Here is a 22,329-nt window from a genome sequence, read left to right as displayed (position 1 = left end):
TACTCTAAATCATAATTAGATTCCAAAAAAAGTAAGACAATGTGTAAAAATAAGTAAATAAAAGTACTTTTTTTAAATCGTAGGAGTAAAATTACCAATAAATAAATTATCTTAGCGTATTTATTTATAAAAAGGAATTTACTATTTTACAAACAAATTATTGAAGTGGCAACATTTTCTTACTTTTTTTGGAATCTAATTATGATTTAGAGTTTATAATATAATTGATGGCTGATATACATAAAAGTATATATAACATAACATGCATGAAGTTACCAAAATACAGAGTCAAATATAAATCGTGAATCGAAATATTTTTAGGCATTTATTTACCTAATTTATCATACTCTGAAATATTTTTTCGATTCATGATGTAGAATATTAAGCTGTAAGTACCTAGGTATAACTTAATGACTTTTGTAAATGCTTGGTTTATAAAAATAAAACTCTGGAATAGGTAACACAAGTAGTGCTTAATGAGTAGTGAGTAGTGTGTAGTGGCACAAAGCTGTCATGCGAAGTGATGTGCCATTCCCAGGAATATTCATTATATCCTAAACTTTTAAAATCATAATCATAATGTACATAATGCGTTTGCACTATTAAAAAAAATAACTTATATATGTGAGATGATATATAACCCGAAAGTGTTTATCAGTAGGTATATTTCGATGCCGAATTGAAATAAATAAAATATTTTTTTTTGCTATTCCGTGCTCAACGTCAATAAGCCAAAATTGGACCTGTATTGATGTCGTGGCCATATCGTGGAATTGGCCATTTATGACCTGCTAATAAAACGAATTAGCAACGCTTTGCCATACCGGTACCGTTACGTAGAATCATTGGACGTGGCGGTCTGCCCGTAATAAAAAAGGTGTATCGTAAATTCTTATAAATATACATAATGTATAATTATATCATATATTACGTCCGTCCATAAAATCGCTTTCTTATTAAATATTTATAAACTCGAATAAATAACGAATCGACATCTGCGCCTCTCTCTACCTGTGTTTAAATTTTAAAATAATGTAACCATTTTATAACGTGGCCACTAACATTTGACTCTTTCAAGCCTTTTAGGTATAGTTATCTAATCTGAAATGCATCTCTTTCGGATAGGGCGATCTAATAAGGGCACTTATGGAGTACATGGTGGTACAGAGAGATAAATAGGACCCGGGAAATAGTGTAGTCACATTAAGCAGACTATGCTACGCTTTTGACGTGGCCGCCTGACCGGCCATTTCAACAACTGATCGCGTTTTATGAAATGACCAGACTGCATGAGATGACATGGTCAATTCTAAGAACATTATGGCGTCTCGCGTCATAAATAGATGCTACCGACTGTCGGGTTCGAATCGGGTTATTGAGCTAATTGGGCAACACGCTGTACTGTTAGTAACCTGTATTTGTTGGTAACAGCTGGGAATAACCCAAAAGGCAAGGCAAATGTGACTGAGCTGTGCTTGGAGTATTGCCGTGAACTGTTAAATAGGTGCTGTTTTTGGAACTTCCCAGTAGGCGCATTTTTTTGTCTCTGATGCTTATGGAACCTTTATAGTAACTATATACCGAATTATAAAACAATAGTGGTGATGCCGAAATTTCTCTAGAAATTTTAATTGTTCTCAGGAATACTCCAATTGCCGTTGAATCATACCTAATTTCCTAGAAACTAAAAAAACTATCACAGCAGTATTTAAAATCACAATTGATATTTTAATTTCTTTAAATCTCACTAAAATAATGTTAACAACTTATTTTTCTTAAACAAGATCACGCTACATATTCTATTTTTTATTGTATTAAATTTTCCCTACTTTAGGTAATATTTCTGTGAACAGATAAAAGTAAGAATATTTCTAAGAACAGCACACATCACTAAGGGGTTATTCAGTGGCAGAGCTTCTATTTTACTGCAGTTTGTAAATATGTAACTCTAGGTCAATGTAAATATTACCTATTGCTGTATGTATACAGCACGGACAGCTGAGCAGTCAATTTCCAGCGCAATATAAGTATTAATTGATTTAGTTGCCGTGGACGTATCATTAAACAATATGTAATAAAACGAATTACCATTAGGAACGCTTTTGGGCCCACTTGAGGTCATCTGCCCTCGGCTTGCAGCCCGTCAAGGCTTCAATGACGTTTTCTAGAGTGGACCAGAAGCGTAACTTCTCGAGGGGCCAGTTGAGCCAGCCGGTGGTGATGCAGAAGTAAGTCTCGTGCGGCGCTACGTGGTGGATGCGGTGGTGGCGCCGCGGCAGCACCACGTGCCATTCCTGGAGCGCCACCACCCACGACGGCAAACCGAAGTATGTGTGCGACCATTTGTGGATCTGAAACGATGTCGATACCGTGATAGGCATTTTCATTTCTCTAAACTGCGTTTTCTAAAAAAAATGTTTATCGGAAGGTTATGCAAACTTATATTAAATGCAACTATATGCAAAAAACGATACTATCGCTATATAGTATTTGAGTGAAGCGTTTATAAAACCTATAAGGTAGTGTATGTCCGTCAACATCGATAAATACAAAATTTCGCACTTAAAAATATTAAATCGATGATCTCACCTGATTAGTCATTGCCACAAATATACAACAGAAGTACCAGTACGCAATCCAATGGAACTCTCTCTCGATACTCGTATTGTTGAACGTCAAAAGCTGCCATACGATCCGCCCCAGCACGGGTATGGTAATAGCGAAATTGTCGCCATTAGTTTCCACAAAGTCGTGTCGCGTTATTGAAGTAGGGTCAATGTGGTGCTCACGGAACGGTCTCAGGAAATTCTGAAAGTAACAAATATGTACATTCATTTCTATAGATGTAGGTTTATTACAAACTTAATAAGAGCCCATCAACGTGCACACTAACGCCACTGCTAAATAATCGTGATTATTTAAATTTAACGACAGGTATTTAAAAAAGGGAGCCGCTACGGACTGTATTGTGTATTTAAGTACCTTTTGAATACATCAAACTAGTTTTTATGTTGCTGGATTCGTCAATCTATGCGTCCAAAGTAAAAACGGCCGTTTTTGTTTTGAGTTCATAGATCGACGAATCCAGCAACATAAAAACTAGTTTGATGTATTCAAAAGGTACTTAAATACACAATACAGTCCGTAGCGGCTCCCTTTTTAGGGTTCCGTATCCAAAGGGTAAAACGGGACCCTATTACTAAGACTCCGCTGTCCGTCCGTCCGTCCGTCTGTCACCAGGCTGAAATTCACAGTTGAAATTTTCACAGATGATGTATTTCTGTTGCCGCTATAACAACAAATACTAAAAACAGAATAAAATAAAGATTTAAGTGGGGCTCCCATACAACACACATGATTTTTGACCGAAGTTAAGCAACGTCGGGCGGGGTCAGTACTTGGATGGGTGACCGTTTTTTTTTTGCAGTTTTTGCATTATGGCACGGAACCCTTCGTGCGCGAGACCGACTCGCACTTGCCCGGTGTTTTAAATACCTGTCGTTAAATTTAAATAATCACGATTATTTAGCAGCGGCGCTAGTGTGCACGTTGATGGGCTCTTAAACAATCCTCAATCACCGTTAGAATTAGAAATGCTTCTTGGAAATGTAATTTCGATTTACACTTTCACTCAGTTGCAGTAAAATAGTGAATCAATAACTACAAAAAATGTTTTCCTTCATGAATGTGTAGTAGGGATTTGGGCAATGGTATTGTGCGTTAAGTTTCACCTAAGTATTTCCTCCGAGGTTTCATTTCATAGTTACCGTACCGGGTAACGTTAGAAAAATATACAGGTTGAAATTTTATTTAACAGCCATACTCTGCGTACTGAATTTAATTATATGACATACTGATTGCCACTGATTTGTATGGCCCACATATTTTTTTTTCGGCATTGGTTCCATAATAAAAGTTGTTCAGTATGACCTACAAATTCACTACGCAGAGTATGGTTGGTGGCTAAATTTTCACCCTGTATACGTAATGTTTCTAGCTTTAGGTAGGTACATTATTCAACTTTCCATGCATAGTATGTAAGTATGAATGTATTAACTACATATTTATTGTACCTACAGATTACACAAAGATACAGAATAGGTATAGTAGGCACAAAGGCGAATTTATCAGTCAGCAAAGCATACACAAGATAATAATGGACGCACACATTTTTTTTTATTGTAGTCGTATTTTGACTGCTGAACTAGACAACGCTGTAGGACGTCAGCACAGCGTGTGCAAGTGTTATTTATACGTTATACGTCATCATTTTATTATCTATTAGAATGTAGATTAGGCTAAGTCTGTCCGTGAACTTTGTAATTTTTATTCATAATAAACAGTTAAAAAATTTTTTTTTTAATTTCCTATAAGTTTGACGTTTAAAATAACACTTGCCCAGTCTGGGCTATCAAAATCGCTGCTGATCTTATAACCAGAATTGTGCCATGCAGCGCCATTTAGTTCTGCGGTGAAGCTGTGGCTACCATATTTAGTGCTTAAACATATTTATATCTAGTAACTGTGCATACTAGATTATTTTTAGAAAAACGGTTAACAAACTACGTACAATTGTGCAACTGACACGTAGGTAGACAATCATGTGAAAATACAGTCACATTGAGGACTTCCTTCTTTTTATAGTTTATAACAATAGTGGATATAAGTAATGATGCAGTAACTAACTAATTCATAAAGGTGATTTATACTGATAAAAATAATATTTACGATTAAAAGAAATTATGCAATAAGATCGGTCAATAATACTTTACAAAACCCTCAGCTGCTGGATTAGGGCACAGAATAGATAATAAAATAAAATAATGGTATGTACTAACTTATACTAATCTAAGATCTGAAGTAGGATCGACCTTCACTGATCTGCTTAGGCCCACTTGCCACCCGGGGTTAATCGGTTAAACCTGGCGGCTTAGCACGGTCGCGTTTTTATCCCTTGTCACCATGCCTGTCACGTTCTAACAAGTATGCAAGTGCGAAAGGGACGCGCATAGTGATAGTCGATAAAAATGGAACCGTGCTGAGCCCGCTGGCGGCTTAGCACGGTCGCGTTTTTATCCCTTGTCACCATGCCTGTCACGTTCTAACAAGTATGTAAGTGCGAAAGGGACGCGCATAGTGATAGTCGATAAAAATGGAACCGTGCTGAGCCCGCTGGAGTAACCATGGTTACCAGTACAATTTGACACTAGGTTAACGGTTTAACCGCTTAACCCCGGGTTAGTGGGACGGTGCAAGTGGGCCTCACCGGATAAAAATTATACTTTATCAAATCAAATTTGTTCCTAAACATTTTAATGTGCAGCGGTTGACAAAAGTGCAAGACCAGGAATACAGATTTATTACCGCGGGGCTTGGCCAATTTGTGTAAAACATGTCCTATAATATAAGTATTTATTTATTTTATCCTATAATATTTATTTATTAGGTAGTATACATAAAATAGATAAATATATTAGATCAAATAACTACCCAAGACAAAAGTGTTAGGTCACGTTCACATGGTAAAAGAGACACGTGTATAGAGACTATAGAGTCAACATGTATTATTTAATTATCCTGGCTCGTGTTACTTAATTGGTTTTCGAATTTAAACTGTTGTGAGACATACTAACATAACATAATTTTACGGTTTAATTATTTAATTGGTTTTCTTGCCATTAGGTCACTATACATATTTTAAATTTTAGGGATTTCTATCCTGTGACGAGCGAGAACGATTATATCTCCTTTTCAATCATTAAATAAGTACTAGCAGCTATGCACCAAATTTAAATTCTTGTTTTAATGTCTCATACACTAAATGACAGTCCTAATGTCGCATTTTGGAGATTGCAAAGCAAACTTTGCTTTGTCGAGTTTAATTTGAAAATAAGAATATGAAATCTTCTGTGCTACAATTGTTGTAACTACATTTTAGAAGACACTAACACAATATGCTAAAGCAATTATAAATCGACAGACTCAATAAAGCAGGTGGCACGCTACCGTGTGAATATAAACATATGGATGAAAGTTGATGCGACAGTGCAATGAGGTATTTCTCAATATAACTGTAAGTGTAGGTAAGTATAGTTACAAAACGCAGTCTAAACTGTCGAACATTATTATTAGACTCATACTAAGATAATATATATTTAAACATAGTTTTTGTTGCCCATGTAGACGCTTACAAGTAGATATAGTAGCGTTGTAGCGGCATCCTTTCCCGAGGAAATTGATCGAAGAAATAAGAAGCAAGTGGCTCAATTGAAATTGTCGCGAATGTCGCGAGTTAACACTCGCCAACGCCTGGGATACAATATCCTACAGTGCTTCCAAAACAGTAGTAATCCCAGCTTATACAAAATGCATGCTTTAAACACCGTACAATTTTTGTCGGGTTTTATGTGTCAACTGAATTGTCCTCGACCGTAACAGTAAATAAAGGGAGTGTACTGAAGGCTTGGTAACTGGTGATTAAAATGTTCGGTCATCCTTCACTCGCTGGAAATTCCCTTGTGCGGTGTTTTTTTTCACGCAATATTTGCATTTTTTAGACCATGACCCTACTCCTACTACCTATTCCTACCAGTGTTGGGCGCAGTTAACTACTATTTGTAATCTAACTACTTATTACGACTAAAAGTAGTAAACTACAAGTAGTCATAACTACATGTAACCTAACTACAATAATCAGGTTACATAAAGTAGTACTTAATCTGATTACTGTAACCGAGTAGTTATAACTACTAACTACTTTAATACATCCATGTAAAAATCATTTTGATCTTTCTAGTCCTTGACATAAAGACACTTTCTGTGTGAAACTGTATTATGACTGTAAAATAATTAAACTGTAAGGACTATTTTTGATTTTGCACCATGTCATAAAAGTCACCAAGGATGTGGTTTTATAGGTTTTAGAGAGTGCCGGTTTCGAAAATGGTGACAGTTTTGGAATCCAAGATGTCTGCCGTGCACTTTGACATAAAAGTCATCATGGGTGTCGTTTTATAGGTTTCAGGGAGTGCAGAATTCGAAAATGATTACTGTTTTGGAATCCAAGATGTCTGCCGTGCACTTTGACATAAAAGTCATTATGGGTGTCGTTTTATAGGTTTTAGGTGGCGCAGATTTCGAAAATGATGACTGTTTTGGAATCCAAGATGTCTGCCGTGCACTTTGACATAACAGTCATCATGGGTGTCGTTTTATAGGTTTTAGGGTGTGCCGGTTTCGAAAATGATGACTGTTTTGGAATCCAAGATGTCTGCCGTGCAAGTTCACATAAAAGTCATCATGGTTGTCGTTTTATAGGTTTCAGGGAGTGCCGGTTTCGAAAATGATGACAGTTTTGGAATCCAAGATGTCTGCCGTGCACTTTGACATAAAAGTCATCATGGGTGTCGTTTTATAGATTTCAGGGAGTGCAGAATACGAAAATGATGGCAGTTATGGAATCCAAGATGTCTGCCGTGCACTTTGACATAAAAGTCATCATGGGTGTCGTTTTATAGGTTTCAGGGAGTACAGAATTCGAAAATGATGACCTTTTTGGAATCCAAGATGTCTGCCGTGCACTTTGACATAAAAGTCATCATTTTCGAAACCGGCACTCCCTAAAGCCTATAAAACGACACCCATGATGACTTTTATGTCAAAGTGCACGGCAGACATCTTGGATTCCAAAACTGCCATCATTTTCGAATTCTGCACTCCCTGAAACCTATAAAACGACACCCATGATGACTTATGTCAAAGTGCACGGCAGACATCTTGGATTCCAAAACTGTCATCATTTTCGAAACCGGCACTCCCTGAAACCTATAAAACGACAACCATGATGACTTTTATGTGAACTTGCACGGCAGACATCTTGGATTCCAAAACAGTCATCATTTTCGAAACCGGCACACCCTAAAACCTATAAAACGACACCCATGATGACTGTTATGTCAAAGTGCACGGCAGACATCTTGGATTCCAAAACAGTTATCATTTTCGAAATCTGCGCGACCTAAAACCTACAAAACGACATCCATGATGACTTTTATGATAAATTTCATGACCGCCATCTTGGATTCCATAATAACCATATTTTTTTCAAAATCTGCATTCCCAAAAACCTTTAAAACAATATCTATGACAAATTTTATGCAAAGTGCATGGCCGCCATCTTGGATTAAAAAATGGCCATCATTTTCGAATTCTGCACTCCCTGAAACCTATAAAACGACACCCATGATGACTTTTATGTCAAAGTGCACGGCAGACATCTTGGATTCCAAAACTGTTATCATTTTCGAAACCGGCACTCCCTGAAACCTATAAAACGACAACCATGATGACTTTTATGTGAACTTGCACGGCAGACATCTTGGATTCCAAAACAGTCATAATTTTCGAAACCGGCACACCCTAAAACCTATAAAACGACACCCATGATGACTGTTATGTCAAAGTGCACGGCAGACATCTTGGATTCCAAAACAGTCAACATTTTCGAAATCTGCGCCACCTAAAACCTATAAAACGACATCCATGATGACTTTTATGATAAATTTCATGACCGCCATCTTGGATTCCATAATAACCATATTTTTTTCAAATTCTGCATTCCCGAAAACCTTTAAAACAATATCTATGACAACTTTTATGCAAAGTGCATGGCCGCCATCTTGGATTTAAAAATGGCCATCATTTTCGAATTCTGCACTCCCTGAAACCTATAAAACGACACCCATGATGACTTTTATGTCAAAGTGCACGGCAGACATCTTGGATTCCAAAACTGTCATCATTTTCGAAACCGGCACTCCCTGAAACCTATAAAACGACAACCATGATGACTTTCATGTGAACTTGCACGGCAGACATCTTGGATTCCAAAACAGTCATCATTTTCGAAACCGGCACACCCTAAAACCTATAAAACGACACCCATGATGACTGTTGTGTCAAAGTGCACGGCAGACATCTTGGATTCCAAAACAGTCATCAATTTCGAAATCTGCGCCACCTAAGACCTATAAAACGACATCCATGATGACTTTTATGATAAATTTCATGACCGCCATCTTGGATTCCATAATAACCATATTTTTTTCAAAATCTGCATTCCCGAAAACCTTTAAAACAATATCTATGACAACTTTTATGCAAAGTGCATGGCCGCCATCTTGGATTTAAAAATGGCCATCATTTTCGAATTCTGCACTCCCTGAAACCTATAAAACGACACCCATGATGACTTTTATGTCAAAGTGCACGGCAGACATCTTGGATTCCAAAACTGTCATCATTTTCGAAACCGGCACTCCCTGAAACCTATAAAACGACAACCATGATGACTTTTATGTGAACTTGCACGGCAGACATCTTGGATTCCAAAACAGTCATCATTTTCGAAACCGGCACACCCTAAAACCTATAAAACGACACCCATGATGACTGTTATGTCAAAGTGCACGGCAGGCATCTTGGATTCCAAAACTGCCATCATTTTCGAATTCTGCACTCCCTGAAACCTATAAAACGACACCCATGATGACTTATGTCAAAGTGCACGGCAGACATCTTGGATTCCAAAACTGTCATCATTTTCGAAACCGGCACTCCCTGAAACCTATAAAACGACAACCATGATGACTTTTATGTGAACTTGCACGGCAGACATCTTGGATTCCAAAACAGTCATCATTTTCGAAACCGGCACACCCTAAAACCTATAAAACGACACCCATGATGACTGTTATGTCAAAGTGCACGGCAGACATCTTGGATTCCAAAACAGTTATCATTTTCGAAATCTGCGCGACCTAAAACCTACAAAACGACATCCATGATGACTTTTATGATAAATTTCATGACCGCCATCTTGGATTCCATAATAACCATATTTTTTTCAAAATCTGCATTCCCAAAAACCTTTAAAACAATATCTATGACAACTTTTATGCAAAGTGCATGGCCGCCATCTTGGATTAAAAAATGGCCATCATTTTCGAATTCTGCACTCCCTGAAACCTATAAAACGACACCCATGATGACTTTTATGTCAAAGTGCACGGCAGACATCTTGGATTCCAAAACTGTTATCATTTTCGAAACCGGCACTCCCTGAAACCTATAAAACGACAACCATGATGACTTTTATGTGAACTTGCACGGCAGACATCTTGGATTCCAAAACAGTCATAATTTTCGAAACCGGCACACCCTAAAACCTATAAAACGACACCCATGATGACTGTTATGTCAAAGTGCACGGCAGACATCTTGGATTCCAAAACAGTCAACATTTTCGAAATCTGCGCCACCTAAAACCTATAAAACGACATCCATGATGACTTTTATGATAAATTTCATGACCGCCATCTTGGATTCCATAATAACCATATTTTTTTCAAATTCTGCATTCCCGAAAACCTTTAAAACAATATCTATGACAACTTTTATGCAAAGTGCATGGCCGCCATCTTGGATTTAAAAATGGCCATCATTTTCGAATTCTGCACTCCCTGAAACCTATAAAACGACACCCATGATGACTTTTATGTCAAAGTGCACGGCAGACATCTTGGATTCCAAAACTGTCATCATTTTCGAAACCGGCACTCCCTGAAACCTATAAAACGACAACCATGATGACTTTCATGTGAACTTGCACGGCAGACATCTTGGATTCCAAAACAGTCATCATTTTCGAAACCGGCACACCCTAAAACCTATAAAACGACACCCATGATGACTGTTGTGTCAAAGTGCACGGCAGACATCTTGGATTCCAAAACAGTCATCAATTTCGAAATCTGCGCCACCTAAGACCTATAAAACGACATCCATGATGACTTTTATGATAAATTTCATGACCGCCATCTTGGATTCCATAATAACCATATTTTTTTCAAAATCTGCATTCCCGAAAACCTTTAAAACAATATCTATGACAACTTTTATGCAAAGTGCATGGCCGCCATCTTGGATTTAAAAATGGCCATCATTTTCGAATTCTGCACTCCCTGAAACCTATAAAACGACACCCATGATGACTTTTATGTCAAAGTGCACGGCAGACATCTTGGATTCCAAAACAGTCATCATTTTCGAAACCGGCACTCCCTGAAACCTATAAAACGACAACCATGATGACTTTTATGTGAACTTGCACGGCAGACATCTTGGATTCCAAAACAGTCATCATTTTCGAAACCGGCACACCCTAAAACCTATAAAACGACACCCATGATGACTGTTATGTCAAAGTGCACGGCAGACATCTTGGATTCCAAAACAGTCATCATTTTCGAAATCTGCGCCACCTAAAACCTATAAAACGACATCCATGATGACTTTTATGATAAATTTCATGACCGCCATCTTGGATTCCATAATAACCATAATGTTTTCAAAATCTGCATTCCCGAAAACCTTTAAAACAATATCTAACACAACTTTTATGCAAAGTGCATGGCCGCCATCTGGGATTTAAAAATGGTCATCATTTTTGAAATCTGCACTCCCTGAAACCTATTAGGAATCAATTACGAAATGCCAATCTCTGCTGAATTCTCTGATAGATATGTAGTTAGGAAAAGTAATCACGTAACCTTGATTGCAACTACAATTAGTAGTTAGTAATCAAAAATGTTAACTACTTTTAACGGTTACTTTTTACGATTACTAACTACAAACTGTAGTTGTAGTTAGTAATCAGTAGTTAGATTACATTTTGCCCAACACTGATTCCTACATACTAATAGATCTGTGAAGTGTTCATATTACTTGTTATTGTTAGTCATTGCTAAATACAATCTATCAATACGATATACTACCTATCTACAATATCTACATTAGATAAGATAAATAAATATCTTCAAATAGATTTAAGAATTTTAAAAATTCATAACAAATATGTACTGCCTTTACTTGTTCACATTGATTACTTATTTATATGTATTGTATCAATAATTTCTTTGTTTTGTTTCTGTATAGTAGGATATACACACATACTATATACTATAGATATATTATATAAATTAGGTAGGTATCGTGTTGTCCGTGATTATTATGGTGTTCTATCGTAAAATCATAGCTACATAACATCCGGAATATTAGTTACCTATGTACCTATAGTGAAACACGATGTTAACGCGTAGTGTCGGATAGCCTTCCTAAATTAGAGAATTCTGTTCCCTCAAAAGACACTAAAATCGCAAATACAAAAAGTTACATCTTATTATTAACAAATAAATAATACATAGTTTAATCAGGCATAAGCCATAACTCAAAAACAGGAAAAAATCCGTTAAACAATTGTTCGAAGAATTTCTCAAGTTATTTTCTTGTTTTTTTTTTGACACAGAGATCAATGTTTGAACGAACTTGGACGACACATTTCTTTGCGACTACCGGAGCGCTATTAGTCGAAAAACCTATTTAAAAAAGTTGTTTCTAAAAAGAAATATTTATTTAACACCGGCATCTAAATTTTACAAGCAAAACAAAGTATTAAGGACATCTGATGCTCGGACGGACGTGTTTCATAAAGCGTGAATGTTTTGATTTGACTGGCACAAGCCCCTTAAATCTACTTTGAGAAACTGCAATTGTAAATAGAAACTGAAAATGTGTGTCACTGCAGTAGCCAAGCCATGCGAGTCAAAGTAGGCAAATCAAACGTAATTTAACGAATTTGCTTTTAGTAGTTTCAGCAGCGTTAGTTATAAAAATGTATTAACACAATAGCAAATTTATGAACACGTGTTAAAGTGAGAAAAAATATATATAAGGCTGAATGCATTTACAAAAATTTTAATTACTTTGCCAATAATAGGTAGGTCAACTGCTCCCCAAGTGTCCGCAGCCCAGTGCACAAAACCCGAAGCAAAGTCAGCTGTTAGAACACCAGCTATTGCTGCCAATAATAAGGAGACATCAGCACGAATGTGCCGAGCCATCAGGAGGCCCGCACACACGCATAATGTGCAACAAACCACCACGCACACCCATTCCTGTAGTCTCTTGCCTGTCAAAACAAAAGTTATTATCATCTCATGCATTACAATTGGCTGCTTCTCCACCAGACTTGCGCTGAGCTAAGGATGTGATTGATATCCACCAATTAGGATCGTTTATCTTTATAGCTGGTGGTAACGGGTTCAAGGTAGCTTTATTTTAACAATAGGATGGTAAGGTAAAGATGAGAGCTGAAGGTTTTTGCAAGCTGTTAACATCGCAAATATAAATTCAACCCGCGACGGTACCAATGCAATAGAAGGTGGTGGAATATTTTTTTTATAGCTTAGTTTGATATAGATCACAATTTAGCTACCACTTACTTCACTGATGGAAAAACAGATTTAGTGCCCTAGGGAACTCGACAAGTGATCCCGTAAAAAACCGACTATTAGCATTACAAAAATTTTAATTCAGTTATTAGCATTTAGTTCAATTAACTGACCTAAAGGGCTTTCTAGTAAATGAAATGTATCTTTCAGTCCTTCCATTTCATTTTGCACTAGGTACCAGAAATACATCATCTGTGAAAATTTCAACTTACTTATCACGGTTCATGAGATACAGCCGGGTGACAGACAACGGACAGACAGACGGACGGACGGACGGACAGACAGACAGACAGACAGACAGACAGACGAGACGGACAGAGCAGTCTTAGTAATAGGGTCCTGTTTTTACCCGTCGGGTACGGAACCCTAAAAACGAACTAATTTCATTTGGCTTTTAAATCGAACAAAATTAAACAAAACTGTTTCATGTACATTATTGTACATAAATATAGAAGTTTAATTGAAGGCAATCAGTAATGTTTAGGACAATAGGAAGCTAGAGTATAGATAATAATTAATAAGGCTATATCTAAGTTTTATATCTAGGAAACCATTTATGTAGGACTGTATTGTCTTATTATACATATAGTCTGACAAAAAAGAGTAGAAATTAAAAAGCGGCAATACTGTAGTGTCGTCCCTTTCAAACCAATTTTTATAAGAAAACGGGACGACACTACAGTATTGCCACGTTTTAATTTCTAAATTTTTTTGTCATACTGTAGGTACGTGTAGGTGTTAAGGGTATAAAAAAGAAAATTCAGTTCCAAATCGAACGACTATTATCGCCTAATCGACTACTCGTTACGAGTTATGTATGAAGTAGACGCCACTTATAAAGTTGACTCCATTTTCTGAATAAACCATTGCCCACTAGCCGCCTATATTTGACGTTAGCTACGTTAGGACGGCCATTTGTCATGTTCGTAGGCAGGGATAATTAATATAATTATACCTAGCTACTTATATTGATTCGAGTAATACCCGTGACAAAGCCTTACAATAATGCGAGTAGGTATTATGGTTTACAAGCCCAATTCTGTCTAATAGTTCGCTGAAACTTCAGTGTTCACGGTCAAGTGAAATGTACCTATACAGATCGAAGTTAGGACAATTACAAGTCGTTTGGTTGAATCATTTTAATAATTGTTTGCCACCTTTCTAATATTTTCTTTGAAAATGTAGAAAAAGCACGACTTCGACGGATAACGCATAATTTTTTAGAGAAATTATATAAAAAATATAGCTGAATAACAATGAAAGTGTTTAGAATGGGCAACTTCTCAATTTTAATTGTTATCGTGTTGTTTTTTTAATAGGATATACATTGTCCTTATTTATTGAGCTCTATTACTTTCCAAGTAATCAGTTCGCCTTTGTAGGTACTACACATTTATGTTTTATCTGATGTAAGCATTATTCCTTTCTTTTCGTAAAATAAAGTATTTACTTACTTACTATTACTTTCCATTTCTTTGTCATTCCTTTTCTAGAAATGCAGGCCATTAGAAAATGCTGCATGCCGTTGTTACAATTTCTACCGGTACTAATCACTCTAATCAGTACTTACGCCTAGCACAGGAGCGACTCGACAATATCTCGCCCGCGAGATAGACTACCCGTCCCTCTCTAGTTAATACAGGTAAAAACATAAGTACGTGTACCTACTTACGGTGTAGTTTGTAATTTTGTATCACTGTTTTATTATATAAATGCGTATGTCCTGAGTGTCCTGACTGACTGACTCATCAACGCAAAGCCGAAACTACAAAAGCTAGAAAGTTGACTTTTGCGTATCAAGTGATAAGAAGCGATTATAAAGATTCAATTGAACCCTTAGGGGCTAAAAAGGTGATAAAAATTTGTACGTGGAACAAGTTCTATGTTTAGCTATGAACTTGAAACAGTTGAAACTTTGTAGACAGGTATTTATTTCATTAAAATACAAAGAAACTTATTTCAGCGTTTTTGAAAATTCATCTCCAAAAGTATCCCCATAAAGGCATTGAATGTTTGTATTATGATCGAACATTTTTTGAAGTGAGGGGCTTGAAACTTTGTAAAAAGGCATGTTATTAGACTATAAACAAAGTGATTTCAGCGTTTTTGAAAATTCATCCCCTAAGGGCGTTAGAAAGAATTTGAAGATCTGAAGCGAAAGTACAATAACTTCTCATATTAAAATAAAAAAAGAAAAGTAATTTCAGTGTTTTAAAATTCAACCCAAAACGGAGTTATAAAGGGGTTGAAGGTTTGTATCGAGTAGGTACAAATAGTTTTAAAAATTCTTAGAAAGACATAATAAGAATAAAAAGGAAAGTAATTTCAACATTTCATTCGAAAGGGGGTGAAAAGGGGGTTGAAAGTTAGTATTGGGGAGGAACATTTTTTTGAGTGTGGACTTGAAACTTTGTTAAAATTCTTGTTATTAAAATACAAGAAAAGTAATGTCAGAGTTTTTGAAAAACATCCCCTAAGGAGGCTAAAAAGGGGTTGAAGTTTCTATCGGGTACAAATACTTTAAAACTTTTAAGAAAGGCATAATACGCGAATACATGAAAAGTAATTTCAGCGTTTTTTAATATTTATCACCATTCCTATTTTAATGTGTCGGAGGCCAAGTCTCATTTGGATGCTGTTAAGCAATAATGTGTCAACTAGAGATGCACCGGATATCCGGTTACTATCCGGTATCCGGCCTATCCGGCCGTTATTTTAGTATCCGGCCGGATACCGGATATTGACCTACTATCCGGCCGGATACCGGATAGTAAAATTAACACATTTTGGGGTAAAAAATGGAATCTAAAAAACAGTCACGGTCATAATGCTAATGACAGAGTAGATAGAAATGAATACGTAACCAATGTCACACAATACACTTATTTGTTTACACAAAAATACGTATGACATGATAAAACTCGTTACGATCCCAGAAATGAGTCCGCGCGAACGTTCACTACGAAACAGTACGGTTACCATCAGTTTGTCACTGACATAAACGCCGTCGAGAATGTAATTTACTTTCTATACATCTCGCTCGCACTCGCATATTAGTGCAAACGGGATGTATAGAAAGTAAATTACGTTCTCGACGGCGTTTATGTCAGTGACAAACTGATGGTAACCGTACAGGGGGGCGATTTTTGAAATTCGATCGCTCGATTTCGTCACTCGAAAATCGGTGGAAAACTCGTGGAAAACGGCGAAATGCTAATTTTTGAAATACAAGCGAAGAAATTTGGAATCGAGTGGTATTGACCACTCGTTTTCAATTCTATTAGTAGAATTTAAATGCCGGGTACTGGAGATATTATTGAACGAAATACACGAAATCGAGCGGTCGAATTTCAAAAATCGGCCCCCAGGTCGAAACCTGCACGACGCGCACCTGCAAAACTCAAAATATAGGTATAGTTCCGCCGGCCGAATATTCGGCGGCCGGATACCGATATTCGGCCAGTGTCCAGGCCGGATATCCGGTATCCGGCCAAACAACTATCCGTTACATCTCTAGTGTCAACCCACATAAAATTTTCAATAAGATGTCAACTCAAAAAATTGACGCTTAAAGTTGACATTTTATTGCAAAATGGATGTGGGATGACTAATTTTTGCTAAACACCATCCATTTTGGGTTGCTGAGCCAACGGAGTAAGTAAGTACATATTCATATTTTGGTGGTTAAAAAGGGGTTGAAGGTGGTATTCGGAATTCGAATCGAACATGGTTTGGAGTAGGGGACTTGAAACTTTGTAAAATGGCATGTTATTTGAATTTAGAATAAATGAAAAGTTATATTAGGCGTTCTTGAAAATTCATCCCCTTAGAGGGTTAACAATGGGTTGAAAGTTTGGATCAGGTTCATTTATTTTAAAACTTCTTAGAAAAACATAAATACAAAAAAAGTTATTTCAGATTTCTTGAAAATTCAACCCCTAACAGGGTGAATAGTGGTTGAAAGTTTGTAGAGTCTGTGCTGAAAGAGAAGAGTTGTATGAGCTGATTATGATTAGACAGAATTGGTATTGTATTGTAGAATGTTTTGGATCCCATACATTTCACGACTCTTCTCTTTCCGCACAGACTCTATCGGGAATGAACATTTTCTTGAAGTGTGGAATGTGAAACTTCGGAGATAAACATGATATTAGAAAACAAAGAAAGTAAGTGGATAGAAGTGGAAACTTGGTAAAAGGGCATTATATTAAAATAGACAAAAACTGATATCACCGTTTTTGAAACTTCATTCCTTAAGTTGGTGACATAAGGGTTGAAAGTTTGTATCAACGAATTTATTGTAAATAGTGAACTTAAAATGTCATAAAAAGATACAATAGAAAACAATAAAATTGATTTCAGCGTTTTTTAGAAATGTATTCTCTAAGGGAGTTAAAATAGTTTGAATGTTTGCATCAGGAGTGAACAATTTTTTGTTAATAGTAGACTAAGAGGGTTGAGAGGAATTATATCAGGAACATTTTTTCAGTTAGGGGCTAAAATCTTTGTATGTTGTGACAGACAAATCTCATGCATTGTATAATTATTAACAAATGATTAACCATCCCTACTGCTATCTTTTGCTGCATAATTTTCTATACCCATGTAGAATATATAACCACCGACATACAAATCCACGCGTACGAAGTCGCGGGCAACAGCTAATATTTAATAATTATTTGTTACATACACAAGATTACTCAGAAGTTCAGAACATGCAGTTTAATAAGTTTCTACATCTCTTTAAATTATCTTAGTTATCATTAAAAATAGTTGTTCTATTTGTAATAGAGGTTCTATTCTGTAATATGCTAAGTGCAGTTTATTACGGGATCACTTAATCATTATTATTTTTACTTTTAGTTAGATAAGAATAAATGTTTAAGTTAATGTTGAGTAATGGGAAGTATGCAAGAGTACCTGGACTGTAGAGTTCAGCCAGTTCCTGCGCCCCTCGGTGCCGCGGGCCCCAGCGCGGCTGCTTCCCCACTTCACTGGAGAGCTGAGTGTTCGCGTTCGGGTCATCTTCCGACATCGAGTGCTCCAGGATCTCTCTCTCAGTTTTCACTGGTGCCAGCAATGTTGTAGCCATTGTGCTAGCGTACTCGAATTGTTCGCAGCTCAGCCCGCTCAGGCCATCCCTTTTGGCGCAAGGCGGTATCGGCAGCGGGAGAGTCATAGCCCTTTATTTATTTTCAAAGACAGGTCGCTTCATTAAAAATAATGTTCCAAAATATTATCCAATAGGCACACTGCAGTAAACTTCACATTAGTTATCGTTTAACTAAATTTGAAATTTTATTTCGCTTGGAAAGTATATTTTCAGGATAAATAAAGTAGATAATAATCGCTCATTGCTCATATACGGCTGGTCAATTGAGTGTCATTTGATCAAGTTGTTCTGTGCATGACAATCATGACATACCGAATTTGACAATACATACAGGGTTGCCAGGCAGCTTAAATGTAGATTCTTGTTAAAGGCCAGTCGAGACGGGACAATAAAATTGGCGTCAGTCTCATCTATCGTCCAATGTTGTCAGTCATAGTCTCGGAGTAATTAACAATGGAGCCGCCATTAACAGGCGTTCCCCCCTGTCGAAAATAGGCGGCCAATGGTCAACAACTTGTCAACCATATGTATGGACTGACGTTTATCTGACATGACGTACCTATACATTTGATGTGCCCCTCCCCCGCAAAAAACGGCAGACTATTTTGTACCGACAATTTTAGACATGGCGTCTCCGTTGGTTATATCCTCTAAGGTCATAGTAGATATTCTTTGCATAGTAGCGTCAAAACTTTGCATTTTTGTGCTCCGCGCTTTCATTTGATTGCTCACAATCTTAAAGCCATAGCAGACGGGCCATAGCATAGGACTGCGACCATGGTTCGGTCATCATGTCTTTTTATACTCTGGCACAGGCACTCTGTTAGTAGAAAAAGGCGGCATCTTTAAAAAATGTAGACGCGTAGGGTTGAATCTCCCATAGAAAATTTTAATTTCGCGCCTTTTTCTACTGACAAAGTGGGTGTCTGAATATGTGGAGCAAAGAATAATAGTTGGTCAAACCAATTTGTGAGTTAGTAAGAATCAGTAAAACTATACTCATCATTTCTTTTGGTTTTGGGTGCTAGTCACGTGCCAGTACTAGTGTAAAGCCCCCTCCAGACTATGCGCGTGAATCGCGGGCGAAGCCGCGAACGCGAGTGTGGAGCGGGCTTAAGACAAAGATAGTATGATTCTATCTGTCTATGATTGAAATGAGACAGTCCTTTGACAAACTATAATACTCACTATGTTTGTTATGAACCCACCTTTGTTCACAAATCACATATTGAGGAAAGAGATGCAAATATCGCAACCAGAAGGCTTACTGTCAATATCGAAAATCGTTAGGTATCTGCCTCTCTATCGCACTTGCCCATTCGAGCGATAAGCCCCCTCCAGACTATGTGCGTGAATCGCGGCGCGACATCGCGGAGCGAACATATCGCTAAGTTGACGTATGCCTCCACACTCGCACGCTTCACGGCGATTTCGCAGTTTGGATTGCGGCAATATGGCGGAAAAGCATCAGCTGATCGAGTTTAACTGTTAGTTATCTATGGCATCATACGTGATTTAGCTGTTTTTCCATTTTGTTTTATTGTAAAACCGTAAAATATAGCTGCTTAATATAATATATCATAATATAATTAATATTTATCTTGCCACAGAGGAGCCAAAATATTGTGTAATGTGGAGTCTTGCAAGTTCGCGCTTCGCGTCTCCTTTGACGCGGACCGAAATACCGACAAAAAACGGAGAACAAGGCGCGAAGGCGTGAACAATCTGCGAAATCGACGCCACACTCGCGTTCGCGGCTTCGCCCGCGATTCACGCGCATAGTCTGGAGGGCGCTATAGAGGATGGTCAGAGCGGCTACCGCGAAAACCGAAATTCGCAAATTGCGGGGATCTTTCTCTTTTACTCCAATGAAGGCGTAATTAGAGTGACAGAGAAAAATCCCCGCAATTTGCGAACTTCGATTTTCGCGGTTATAGCCCAGGGTAGGCCGTATAGTTGTTGTGAGGAAACTTCTATCAATCGGCGTTAGGGCTCCATATTATGAAGGATTTTACTTTCAATATTTTATTTTCAGCTTGGACGATTCATTTAAACCTAAAGTGTGCCTAAAGTTTGTTATGGTACTTACCTATCCTATAATCATATAATAATATGTACTTAGAGTTAGACCTAAATAAGTCTGCAGCGATTTTCATAGCCTAGCTAGATTGTGCAAGTGTTATTTTAAACGTCAAACTTCTGTGAAATTATGACGTACCTACCTACCTACCTAAACAATAAATAAATAAAACTTACACATTGTCAAAATCGTTGCAAAGTTATCTTGGTCTAACTCTACCTACCAGACTTAGGTAGGTATATTATGAGCTCAATGAGTAACAGAAATAAGATCGCCAGAGCGAAAACATTCTATCATCGTTCATCTAAAAATATACCTCAGCGTTATTTTGATCATTCATGTTTCTGTTCCTTTCAGTTTTGTTCGTAAATACACCAACTGTTGGGAAGTGATTTGAGTGTATTCGAATATAATATTATTTACTTTTTATACCGGCATCGGCATAGCCTGTTCTATATATATATATATTATATGACTACAGTCTAGGCGCTCATAAAGGTAGGTGGGTAAAATCTAAATCGAGACTTAGACGAAATTGTTTTCTTATAGAATAAGATTAGATAATATGTAGATTATATGATGATTTATTGATTATTTACTATCCATTTAATGCATGGACGTTGAAACTTGCTTACCCGCGCGTTATATTAAATAAATGAGGATGATTGATGACAATGATGACAAATAATTTGCACCGGTTCCTTAAACAACTTGTACAGTTAGCGCTTGAACCTAAGGTCCCAACGTCGCCATACTAGTTGTATAGAATGTAGACTTATGTTAGGGCACCGACTGTACCACTGAAAACTGAAAATCGATTCAAATGATATTCCGACAACGATACATTAAGTAGGTATATTAAATTTCAATTAAATTCAAGCCCATTGAGGCTAATACCAGGGGACCGATTTTTGAATTTCGATCGCTCGATTTCGTATATTTCGTTCAATAATATCTCCACTACTAGGCATTTAAATTCTACTAATAGAATTGAAATCGAGTGGTCAATACCACTAGATTCCAAATTTCGATCGCTCGTATTTCAAAAATTAGCATTTCGCCGTTTTCCACCGATTTTCGAGTGGCGAAATCGAGCGATTGAAATTCAAAAATCGGCCCCCAGCATGAAAATAACTATTTCACCACACCAGCTCGTAAAGGCTCGGTACGCTTGTGGTTCAATATTAGAATCTTTCGCTTGCGCTGGTACCAATATTAGCTCAATGAGTAAAGCAACAACTTTACCCAAAAAAACAGATAACCTGTTTGTTTAATAGACACGACACAAAATTAATTCATTATTGCAAAAATGTAGACATGGCTAGAGAACGGTAAAATAAAAAGTACAAAAAAAATGTAGGTATTTAGGGTACCTCCTATAATGGATTTTGGCGCGATTTTTGTATGGGGCGTGTTTACTCGCAGGGCGCGCGCGCCAAATAAGATAGCAGTTTTGCTAGAAATATTTGAATCTCACGGGTAGTAAAATCCACTGACATCTTCCAAAAACTTCATGTTCATGACATGATACTGAAGATAATTCATGAAATCATGACCGGTTAGTGAAGGACCGTTAATTTTTGGTCGGGCAGTGGAGGGACGTTATTTTTTGGGTAAATTAGTCGATATCCCATACAACCCACCCATGCTAAAAAACTGGTTTTCCTGTTTGTTGGCATAGGTTTCAGTCAACCTACAAAAATTAGTGCGAGGAGACAACTTATTATTTCTGCAGTTACACCATACAATGATACAACAGTTTCGAGACTTTAGTGATTCTAGATAAT

General features: G+C 37.2%; 1 protein-coding gene across 1 annotated transcript; it reads right to left on the bottom strand.

Annotated features, from left to right (window-relative positions):
- Window positions 1–1,151: 1,151 nt before the first annotated feature.
- Window positions 1,152–18,739, bottom strand: LOC134790752 (plasmanylethanolamine desaturase 1). Its single transcript, XM_063761673.1, has 4 exons — window positions 18,270–18,739; window positions 12,822–13,027; window positions 2,590–2,808; window positions 1,152–2,351 (listed from the first exon to the last, which is right to left on the bottom strand). Exons 1-4 carry the CDS (start codon window positions 18,526–18,528, stop codon window positions 2,091–2,093), a joined length of 945 nt encoding a protein of 314 aa, XP_063617743.1. The 5' UTR covers window positions 18,529–18,739; the 3' UTR covers window positions 1,152–2,090.
- Window positions 18,740–22,329: the final 3,590 nt, after the last annotated feature.

This window comes from Cydia splendana, chromosome 5 (assembly GCF_910591565.1).
Source record: "Cydia splendana chromosome 5, ilCydSple1.2, whole genome shotgun sequence".
NCBI classification, from domain to species: Eukaryota; Metazoa; Arthropoda; class Insecta; order Lepidoptera; family Tortricidae; genus Cydia; species Cydia splendana.
Note: the sequence above shows the minus strand (reverse complement) of the source record. Positions and strands in the feature narration are given on the sequence as shown.

Excerpts from the sequence above, each read along its gene's own strand:
- LOC134790752 (XM_063761673.1), bottom strand. The coding sequence starts at position 18,528 with ATGACTCTCCCGCTGCCGATACCGCCTTGCGCCAAAAGGGATGGCCTG. Across the intron at positions 13,028-18,269 it reads GGCTGAACTCTACAGTCCAG|GCAAGAGACTACAGGAATGG; the intron begins GTACTCTTGCAT and ends TTGTTTTGACAG. Across the intron at positions 2,809-12,821 it reads ACCTACCTATTATTGGCAAA|AATTTCCTGAGACCGTTCCG; the intron begins GTAATTAAAATT and ends TGTTACTTTCAG.